At 34.6% G+C, this 12,214-nt stretch overlaps 1 protein-coding gene across 1 annotated transcript; it reads left to right on the top strand.

Annotated features, from left to right (window-relative positions):
- The first annotated feature begins 9,620 nt into the window (after positions 1 to 9,620).
- Positions 9,621 to 12,062, top strand: LOC117119479 (galanin receptor type 1-like). The gene has a single exon (XM_033264318.1). It carries the CDS (start codon positions 10,082 to 10,084, stop codon positions 11,042 to 11,044), a length of 963 nt encoding a protein of 320 aa, XP_033120209.1. The 5' UTR covers positions 9,621 to 10,081; the 3' UTR covers positions 11,045 to 12,062.
- The last annotated feature ends 152 nt before the right edge of the window (positions 12,063 to 12,214 follow it).

Genomic DNA, 12,214 nt, shown 5'->3' with positions numbered 1-12,214 from the left:
ACCAACGTGCTCTCATTCACGTCGCCTCGCGTCTGCTCCACACGATGTTGATAATGATTGATAGAGAGAATCTGGATGAAATTGTACGAGTTCTATTTTTAGAAAGACATTAGTGTCGTCCACGTAAAGACCTTAATCTGCTTGTTGCGTACTTGTACGTGTAATAGTGCTAATAGTACGTGCTGGTACTGTTAAGCCTATTGTTTATCAGATTATGGTATGTGCGGTTATCATTAAAATAAGGCCTCTGTTTGCCGAATAACAATTAAAATATTCTAGTAATACTAGTATTATTCTAGTAATAATATGCAGTAATACTAAATAAACAGTGTACACATCTACTTGTTGGATATCAGCCCCCAGTAGCTTTGAAGACGTGTACCTCTGGAAATTTACCGAAAGGGGGCCAAGAAGTTTGACAGGAGGTCCAACTCAAGTGACTGCCTAGAGGATCTGTCAATGCAGTGTCCCGGAATAAATCCTTGGTTATTCTTGGTAGGGCTTATGGGGACAGGTTCTATAGTCCTTGACACAATTGTGCTTTTAGACTACAATTTTATGGACTGATAATTACAATAACTTTGCTTGGATCAGTAAATTAGTAATTTTTAGTACTACGACCTCATTGGACGACGAGACTGCTTAGTCTAGTAGTGCCTATTTTTTTTTTTTAAAGTACAACCATTTTTTCCAATGGATTGTCAAGCCCTGCAAGTAAACAGTGTATAGATACAATTAATCAATTTAAACGGTTTACAATACTACCTAATATATGCTACATAAATCTAATTAAAGTTTACATTGAGTTTAGAGTTTGCAAATGAATTTGGAGAGAATCGACATGGTTTATTTTGTTGCATAAGTCTATTAAAGTTGTTAAATTTGAACGGACAAGTGATATATGTATACTAGCTTTTTTGTCTACGATTTCATTCATGTGCGTTTTCCAGATCCATATAAGAAAAGGTTTTATCTGAATCATAAATAACCGTAGTTTTTTATACTTCATGTTTATACCTATTGCCAACTGACAGCAAGCGCAGTGCATACAGTAAATCAGTTGAACATTATTATTATTATTATTATTATTATTATTATTATTACTATTACTATTATTTATTTTTATTTTATTCCTTTAGGCACATGGTAGATAATTACCAATAGCGACTTAATCACTGTCCTATTAGATAGGTGGCAGTCCCTTCACATGACAACATAAACACATGGTGCTTTATATCCAAGTCACATACAAGGATTAGAGAGTGGGGTTTGTTTTGGTCTGAACATGGAAGTATAATCTGAATGTCATCATAACAAACATAAGACGGATTCATACAAGTTTATTTCGTTATTATTATTATTATTATTATTATTATTATTATTATTATTATTATTATTACTATTATTATTATTATTATTATTATTATTATTATTATTATTATTATTATTATTATTATTATAATTATTATTATTATTACTATTATTATTATTTGAGACAATGTTGAAGCATATACGTCACCATCAGGGGATATTGCATATTAAACTTACTGCCAAGTTTCATATCATGTGATTTATCTAACATTTGCGTACGATGCAATAATTTGAGAGACATAAAACTTTTCCTAAGTGGAAAATAAAAGGGAATATATCTTGGTCTAAAAGCTGTCTCTTATACACATCTAGATGTGTATAAGAGACAGGTACTTAACAACGAAAATAAAATCACTAGCCTATATGTCCTAAATATTGATATGACAAAAACAAAAAAAATACTCTACCCTGACGGTCGCCGAACAAGTGATTGGTTAGCTGTTTCTTTCATGGAATTGTAATATACTGAAGTCAGAAAGACGCCAAGTGAAAAAAACAGTCCATATGCTAAGAGACTACGTCTACGTGTTCGTGTCATAATTGATAAAAATGATACGCGGATTACAAACAAAAGACTCTTAACGGTATCACCAGTCCTTCTGAAGCATAATCGATTTGTTGAGCATTTTTAAACCTAGATATTGTGGTGGCGCCATTTAGTTTTACATTATTTGTCGTGTATATTATAGCATATAGAGAGCGCCTTAGCTCAGTCGCCTAATTTGGTGGTGTGAACCGTGGAGATCTGGTTTCCCGGTTCAATTCCCATCGTGCCTCTACTTGTGTTTCAGTCGGAGGGCTGAACTACACGTTGTAGCGTATCGTCTTTCGGGTAAGACATTTAAGCCATTGGTTCCGTGTGCATTTATGGCCCATGTGCACTTTAAAGAACTCATCAGGCCTACACTAGAGTACTACAAGAGTAGGAAATTGTTGTTGTTCTAGACTTTCGTGGGCAAACAACTGTCTCTTATACACATCTAGATGTGTATAAGAGACAGATACATATGTGCGTTATATTGACACCTAGACTAACGTTCTCCTCTCATTCTCGTCGCCTTGCGTGTCGCGCCCTTTGATGTCCATAATGATTGATAGAATGGATCTAGATAAATTGGGACCAGATAATTCATAGAAAAATATTAGTGTCACTTTAATCAGCTTACTAATGATTATATGAACTAATAATAATAGGGCTATGCAAAAAATTACAGTAATGATGATGATGATAATGATAATGATGATGATGACGATGAAAATGGAAATGGCGATGATGAGGATGATGATGATGATAATGATAATGATGGTAATGAATGTGATGATGATGATTATGATGATGGTGGTGGTGGTGGTGATGATAAAGATGACGATGACGATGAAGATAGTAATGACGATGATTCTGAATCTGATAATGATGGCAATGGCGGCGACGACGTTTATAGTGATTGTGATGATATTAAACATTACACCGTCATAATAAAACTATATTATTATTGATTAAAACTATTTAAGAACAGAGTGTGAGGTCTGTTAATGACATTGTATTTTTGTTTTCAAATTTCAGTTTTTTTCTTGTTAATATAAAACATGTTGATGATGATGAAAATGATTACATAGACAGCGGCACGGATTGAGTTTTCTAGAAGCCCTGAAATGCAATTTCCTGCATTCTGATGATGACTGTTAATGACATTATTATTTCAGGGTATTTTTCTATGTTAATATAAGGAAAATATGACGATTATCAAAATGATTACATAGGCAGCGACACCAACTGAGTTTTTAGAGGCCCGGCAATGAATTTTCTTGCATTTTGAAATTGCACATTATGAAATTTCTTTAAATTTCAGGTTTTTAAGTGTCAATATAAAAAATGATGACGATTATTATAATGAATATACATAGACACCGGCACTGATTAAGAAATGGGGTCTAATGTAAGAGACTAGTGAGTTCAAATGAGTGGACCCTTAAATCGTTTTGTAGATTATTTATTGAAAATTACGCCACTATAGACAAGGTATCTTGACTTAAAAACGTTACTTGGTCGGCAGACTTTTCCTAGTCTATGCATAGGTTATTTTTCTCTTTTGGTAAAGATGGGCGTGGCTAGCCACCCTATTTTCCCTAAATCCTATTGGAGAAAGTAGATTGATCATTCGGATTGAAATGTGTTTATTAATCAACGTCTGAACATATTTTACTTTACCAAATGTCTGAGTTTCGCCATAGAAGAATGAGTTGATTGATTTTTTAGGCTAGTCGAGTGGCCGAGTGGTAAGGCAGGGGCGCTGCTAGCTACAGCCTTGACATCGGATAAGGACTTAAAATTGAGGTCCAGTTACATCTGGATCGTGTGCACTTTAAAGAACCCATTGCATCTTTCGAAAGAGTAGGAGTTACCTCGATGTTATGGATCATTTCAGCCCCTGTCGTTGTGGAATGATGTGAACATGTATCTACCATGAAGCGCCTATTTACGGCTCCTAGGTAGTCACGGACCACGCCCATACGCAATTCAGCACAATGACGATGCAAATTATGAGTTCTCCTACCTTTACCTTTACCTTTCTTACATGACTCTTGGGACACATTAGGCCAAAGAAGTTTTGCATTGCTGAGGATTCTGTTGTATTTGTTAGGTCTATTTATCTCAGTAAATGTGGTCGATGATTTTCGACAATTTATTCCACACGAAAACTTGAGAACTCTGACAGGGCATACACAAAATGACATGCATACTGATCTTGTTTTGTGTATGATAACTCTATAGAAATTGCTGAGAGTTAAATGAAATGTTGAAGATGGTAGCTGGCGATCAACCTTAATTAGTCTAACAAGAGCTGGGATGCATAGTGGTTTTATAGTCTTGGTGGATATAATCTTGGATTTAAACCTGCCAATTCTGAATATTTTACTCGAACCATCTCATCCATCGATAACGTTAGGCTACACCTCAAACGCTACGGTGGTTGATGCAAATGTAACCATTACCAACAGAAGCAAGATGGTAACGTGGTTGAAACGACGAAGCCGATATGCGCATTCATTTTAAGTTTAGAAATTATTATCCATATGAAAGGTTTAGAGCATTTTATAACAAATATGTAGTAAAGTATACACTGTGAGGTGGTGAACGATGAGACACGTATCGGTGATCAGAGGCATTCAGCCGATGGTTACAAGGGTGGGAGAGAAAATCGATCTCATATTGACATAGTGTAGCTGCAACTCTATTCTATTAATTTTAGTTCTAAACTTTCTTTAGGTTGAACGATATTTAGTGAGTTTTAATTCTGGGTGCTACTTTATACAGTATCCGTGCTGGTAGAATGCAATTTATATTTCTATAGTCTTGAATACATTAAACATACACATATTATAGCATCTTTCGTCATTTTTCTGAAATGATTTTCACTCTCACTATTTTTGATTTATTTCCCAGTTGTTGGTTTCTGTTGTCTCTAAAAATAATTAATATTATAAATAGTTAATTTTGACGTCAGTGAACGCCAACAGATTAAATAAGGCCATGTTGATACCAAACGTTATGAAGACGATCTCACTGTATACAGGACTCTACAGATAGGCTAATTAGCCAAAAGTTCGACGGTAGGTTGTGTGACTATAGAGCTGGTTTATAGCTCTATGTTGCGACAATCAATCATCATCAGAAAGCCTATTCGTCACTAGTGAGTTTTACGGCAAATTTTAATGGTATATCAGAATTGTATTTTACAGGTATTTTAACAGCGCTTTTAGGAGTTAATGGCAGATTTTTTTTTCTGAAGTTGCCGTAATTTGTTTCTATATCTATGCTGACATTCAAAATAAAATTAACGTAATGTTTGTAGTGACATTTTTATTGCCGTGACTATTTAGTTTTTTGTGACACGTATGCCACGGTCAGTCAGGTTCTAATATACTAACGAAACTTTTACTTGAAGCCCGGAGCTTACCTCTCTCCTCCCCACAACTTAGCCCCAACATTCGTTTTATTATAATTATTTTTCTCATCCAACAGCTAGTAATTCACCACTTAGAGGATGGAAGTAATGCTTACTTAGAGGATGGAAGTAATGCTTTATGATGAGCTGTGTGAAAAAAAATCTGTGTCACAAGATTTGAGCCCGGTCACTGGAATTGGCAGGCAACATTTTACCGACTAGATGCAGCGTATTTTACCGTTCTATAATTTATAACCCAAAACGGTAACATGCATGAATTATGGAAGTGTATAAAGTAAATGAAAAGCTGTAACAGTAAACATATTCACTTTCAAGGCAAACTAACACCTATACTTATAATAAAATAATTATTGCTTAATTTGTATGTTTCAATGAGGAATCGACTTTCAACTGGAAACTGCAGAAGGCAGTTAAAGACAATTGTATCCATGGAATTTTTAAAACTCACTGAAAAATGTCAAACTTTAATTAAACTGTAAGCTTGCATTTTTTATATTCTACTTTACAATAAGTAGCCTGTTATTACGTAAAATAATTAAGTTAAATAACAAGTGACACTATAAATCAAAAAGCACCACTTAGATTTCTCTAACACTCCCATACCCACCCCCCTATCTATCCCTAATGAGTAAGTTAGCGAAGTCAACTGTTTATCAGTTAATAACAGCCAGATATTCCTGAAGTGGAATGGCATATTTGTACCAGGTTTTTCATGTTCGGCAGTTAGGCTAATAGAAGTTGGAAAATTCTAGTCCTAGCCTCTATAAGTTAAGATCCATTTTTGCCAACAAGTGTAGGCTTTCCTAAAATCAGCTTAAATGTATTATGTTATTGGTCTGTGTCGCATGAGAATTTGATAACGTAGATTTAGCTGAAACTTATGAAACATATGAATTATGATATAAAATGTATAATATGGAAAAGTGTATATTGTTGAGCAAATCATTCCGTTTAAACATTAATTTAGTTGTGTGTTTTTTCAATCAGTGTCGTTAGTTTATTGTACTTTTGTCTTGAAACAGCGTGAATACCGTAGTTCCCACATCTTACGTTTGATAAAAAATAATAGATGTTTGGTTTGTTCATCTTTTTGCTCAGTTCACACGACTGCGTCTTGTGAAGCTTTGGGAGAACAGTTGTTTTTGTCGTAAAAATGGAAGTCTTAACCAACAAGCTAGTAACTGTAACACTCAGATAGTTCAACATCGCACCGGGGAGTTTAAATTACACTTTGCTGAGTCAAACCGTTTCGATTTGTTTGAAGGGCAGGTATTAATGTAACTCTTATTGTTGACAGCGAAATTGATCTTCAGTACACACCTATAATCGGAGGTAATTGTTCTTTCGATACGTGCGATTAATCCATGTACTAATCCCGAAATAGCAATGTGATTTATAAGCAGGATTAGTAAAAGATTTTTGTAGTGCGGCATAATCTCGCCGAATAGCATTGTTTTACAAGTACATGGATTCATTAATGAGGAGATTAAGGTACATACGTGGACGACACTAATGTCCTTCTAAAAATAAAATTGGTTCCAATTTATGCAGATTATGAACATCATACAGTGCGCACGAGTTGACGTGAATAAAATGATTATTATTATTATTATTGTTATTGTTGTTTTATTAAATAATACTTTCGGCCCTATCCATGTGGATATTATTCCATTACCTCAGCAATAAAGAAAGGTTTAAAAGAAACAAGAAAGATAAACAAATGAAGAAAAGAGATGAAAGAAAGGGAAAATGAACTGAGAAGGAAAAGAGTATATGGAAAAAGATGAAAAGGTATAGAAGTAAAAGAAAAGAATAGAAATAAAATACTAGAAGGAAAACAAAAGATTGACAGGAATAAGAAAGAGAACTGAAAAAATAAAAGAAAAATAGAAAGAAATTAGATAGAACGGAAACAAAAAGGAATAAAAAAGAGGAAAGTAAAAGGTATAGAAATGAAAGAAAAGAAAAGAGTTGAGAATAGATAGAATAAAGAAAAGGAAGGGGAGAAAAGTAGATAATTAGAACTGCAGATTTTGTTATTAAATTTATTAATAATTGCAATTAACCAAACTAATGTAAATATATAATACTTTTTAACTAGATAATTTGTAAAATTAACCAAACTAATGTAAATATATAATGCTTTTTAACTAGATAATTTGTAAATTTCCAAGAAATCAATATATCAAATTAAAAAATTACAATACATTTTCTTGTAGTCAAGAGTCACTGCGCCCGCGGAATAGCACACTAAATAGATGACGCACTATAAGTGCTGTTTTAATATTATTAGCAGTAGGAGAAGGGGTAGTCTATTAATCGTTTTAATAATACATTTTTTTTTTTTGAAAAATTGTGATTCACATACTTTAAACATGGTTTAGTTATTAATAAAAAAAAAAAGCTAAAAATTAAAACAAGTCAAAATAGAAAGCTACATGCAAACTTGCACAATTCTGTTTCTATTTATTAAGGTTCTTAAATCTGCGACGTTACATAATGAGTTACATGTCATAAAGTTATATTTAATTGTATATTTTAATGTCGCATACTCATGTAGACATTCCCAAGGCCCTATTACAAATAAATTGCCGATATTTTCTGTGTTTTTATCTTTTTAGTCAAAACAATACTTTTTTTTTAATCGTTAATAAGAAAATTGTTACGGCACTGCTAAATAGTTCAAAAGCTTCTCCTTTCGTATTATATACATAATTCCAATTTTGTATTGGAAATGAATTTTACGAATGTGCTGAACATGAATTTAGTGGATGACTATTGACTTGTCGCCTTAAAATATTATTCCCATTAGGTGACGTTAATCATTTAGAGAATCCGCATACATTCACCATATAATAACACCGTAAGCTGTCTATCATAAATGATTGGCTATAGCGATACAGCGCGTATTAATAGACGTACGCACGAACCCGTGGCGTAGGGATGGGCAGTGCAGCCGGTGCAAAGCACTGAGACCCAGGACTATTAGGGGCCCAATCATAAATAGGCCTAAAATAATTAAAAATCATATCTAACTTAAAACTTAAACAAAACCAACAAAAGCAAATATTTGGATTTTAGAGGAGTAATTATAGGCTTATTGATTACTGTGTTATCTTCAATTGTTTAATTTTACGTGCCACGATTTTTCTTGATTAGTCTTAGAACTAGCTGCTAAGATACATATGCCCCCTGAAATAGTTACAAAGGTTCCGACTATCATTAGCAGTGGCAGATTGAAGGTTGAAAGAAAAAGAAAATTTAGTCTGAGAGTGCCATTTCCGACCACCTAGAGGTGCCATTATAATCATTAAATTTCTTACCTCAGCCCCATTCATGGTGAACCTTTTATCTGCGTTTTGTGAAACTCCCTCACTAGGCTCCGGCCCCCTCTATTACGAATTCCTGGATCCACCACTTAGATTACTAGCCTAGGCCATTAGGGGTGGCGGTAAAAGAACAAGAAGCACGTCTTGCGATGAATTTTCCGAAACGTGAATTAGTATACCTAGTCTTAGAATTTTGATTCTTTAAATTCTAATACGGCTCCTGAAAATCTGAAACATCGGAGCTTTCAGAGCTTCCCCTACCCTACAGGTGGAAATTGACGGCTCCAAGCCCCCGGTCGCTTTATATATCAAGGGTCCAGTAATTAATCTTGGACTGGGGCCCGTTTTCATCAGCGTACGCCGCTGGCACACACTGACTGCCAAAGGTAAGACGTTGTCGTGTTGGTGACGTGCTACTTCGAATAATTTAACAGGACGTTACGTGTTGCCGCAAATGTCGAAGTCCCATGCATTTTACCGTTAAGAATAACTATAGCTAAGCCTACTCTAATTAAATTGTTGAGACATGTCAAGAATATAACAGAGACCGGTGACAATGACATTGCATTCTTGTATGAACTATATTGAGTTAAATGTTATTTCGTAAAGTGAAATGATGAAATGATGAATTGAATGAAATTCAATTATATCCCTAAAGGTTAAATGTAATTAATGTGCAATATAAAGATTTAATCTTCAAAAAGTAAATATGTCATTTTGAAATTGCAATTTCTGTCACAGCTAAAATGAGGATTAGCTCAACTATTCTAAAATTGATGACATAACTGATGACGTATTCGTTATCGTTTTAATGATGCTTATAACCTTCCTATATAAATACCATTGTTACTATGATAAGCAATTAGCTGACAAATATGACATTTAGAATCTCATATATTAGCTCTGGTTTGTATTGTTATTCATATCATATAAAATGTGAGGGTTCTAAAATTTTGCATTTGAATATTCCTTTGTATTTTGCCCTGTAAAATTATTAAGCGAATATAGCTTGCATACAAAAAGAATCATGGCTGCAGTAAAGTAGTTTATTTTAAATATTAACAACGGAAGGTGAATACAGTTTTGGTGCGCGCCTAGAAATCGATAAACAGATTATCTGCAGATATTTAGCGCTTTTTCTGACTATTCGGATAGATTTATCTTCTTGATCTTACTTGTTGGCTTAAAGACCGAGTTTACTACACAGTACTTATGTGATAACTTTAAATGGCACCTTCATTACTCACGAATTTAGTGGACTGACTGTGAATGTTCAAATATTTTGTGAAGTTTTGATGTTAGAGTATACAAACAGTAAACACAGACACAGATTACCTATCAATGTGTATGATATCTCCAGCCACTTTTGGGATTTAATTTTTCAAACGAAATTCTGCTTAAAATAAGCTTAGTATGGAACACTTGATTGACGAAAGCTATTACCAGCAGGCCCTTTCAAACACAGGGGAAACGTATAGCGAACCTGATATAGTATTCATGTTCAGAATCTGCTTCGCGGCATGCGGAATTATCTTCAACCTACTGTTGTTGTTTTTGTTCCTAAGACGTCGCATGTCCGGCGTTCAACAAAAATCTGTGTATTGTTTTCTGGAGAGTTTAATCTTTGCAAATCTCGTGTCATCGGTAGGAATAATTCCATACCCAAAATTAAGTGACATTCCTGATGATGGCATGGGTTCACTCTACTGCCTCTTTGTTTTCTACCCAATGTTATTTTGGATTGGTAATATCGCTGGTGTATTTTCTTTAACATGCATCACTTTGGATCGTTATGTATACGTTGTTCATCCAAAGCGTCATCTGCGCTACTTTACTAAGAGCAACCGTCTGAGCAGATTTGTCATCCTGTGTATCTGGATTGTGGCTATATTGATGAACCTTGCCGCAGTGATAGTTGTGTCAGCTGATGACGACAATTGTACCGTTGAATGGGTTACCACGAACAACTTCAAAGTCTTCAGTGCTTTCATATTCTTGACATTGTACGTCATCCCTACAATCTTCCACGCGGTTTGCTACTACAGAATCAGAAACAAGACCAAGAAAAGTGACGCCTATGCTCTTGATACAATCCTCTCTGGCAACTACCCAGAACTAACGATGCTATCCAGGTCCAGTGACATTACCAGTTTCTTCATTTTGTCTTTGCTCTTTGTTCTCTGCTGGGGTCAAGATCAGTTGTTCTTTTTGCTGCTGAATCTCAACGTCATCTCGACGTCATTAGTTCTGTCCAGTTATCGTCACGTGACTACTATCTTTGCCTATAGTTTGGCGGCTATCAATCCAATAGTGATATTGCTAAGCAATCGTCAAATGAAGCGCGCAGCGTTAGAGAGTGGTAATGGTTTGATGTAATGCAATGTAACGTAATGTGTAATATAATATCATGCAGACTCCATAAAGACTAAGAGAAGCCATGATTCAATATTTCGTTCCTTATTCGAACATCATCAGGAATGAAGATAATTTTGTCCATAGAGACCACATACCAGAATTAACTTAACTAACCAATCAAAAGCGAGAAACTGGTAAAATTGACCATCAAAGCAAACAAGGTGTGACGTATTATTGACGAATTAACAGCATACCTTAAAAAATCAATCTTGATAAAGTGTGAACATACTGTTAAGCGCCTAATAGCCAGGGCTTCTTTAAATAATAATGCATACCAATGTCTGGAAAAGTCAATAACGTCAGTGTTATTGGATATTAAAGAATGATAATTAGAACCCTTAGCATCACCATAACCACTGTTAATAGGTAAATTATGCATGGTTAGGTTATGTTGAAAACCATCACATGAGTAACGTAATGTATGTAATGTAATTTAATGTAATATTAATGTAACATTATACTTACGTGTAACGCTACTTAGATATTTAATTACCCATGTAGGACAGAAGAACAATAAACTTTGCATTCGGTCTCATTTTCAAAAATATAACAGCGATATAATAACCATTTAGGGCATATTCGGCGGCAAAATTTGTAAACAATAAAGACAATAGAATATCGTATGTACCCAATAATGGAGGGCCGAACAAAGGCTCCCCTCTCTCCCCAAAAAAATTAAGGCATTGTATTGGCTACTTTAAATAAACTGTATCTAGCAAACTTTATTCAAAATTTGAATACAAGGCCCACATGGCCCAACATGTAACACACAAAAGACGTTCTTAATGATCACTGACTTTTGTACAAGGATGAAGTCCATTGAGAACTTCTCAATTTCCCCTAATCACAACTCTTCATGACGCTGTGCGTTACCGAGGATCTCATAAGCTTGGTTCACGTCGAACTTTTATCTAGATATACATCCACTTAACTAGTTAAAAGTTCGACGTGAACCACTCAATTATAGCTAGTTAAAGGAATTAAGTCACTTAAGATAAGTGACTTAACTTTACTAGAATAACAGTAAATTAACTTGCTTAACGGTAAAGTCGGCTCGGATTACAAGGACACGATTACGTAACGTAGGCATCTAAGCCAGCTTTGTTGTATTGTACCACCATTATCATCTTC

Source organism: Anneissia japonica, unplaced genomic scaffold (assembly GCF_011630105.1).
Source record: "Anneissia japonica isolate Jap-2015-1 unplaced genomic scaffold, ASM1163010v1 scaffold4415_len418423_cov169, whole genome shotgun sequence".
Taxonomy (NCBI): domain Eukaryota; kingdom Metazoa; phylum Echinodermata; class Crinoidea; order Comatulida; family Comatulidae; genus Anneissia; species Anneissia japonica.
Note: the sequence above shows the minus strand (reverse complement) of the source record. Positions and strands in the feature narration are given on the sequence as shown.

Coding starts and splice junctions, on each gene's coding strand:
- LOC117119479 (XM_033264318.1), top strand. CDS start 10,082: ATGGAACACTTGATTGACGAAAGCTATTACCAGCAGGCCCTTTCAAAC.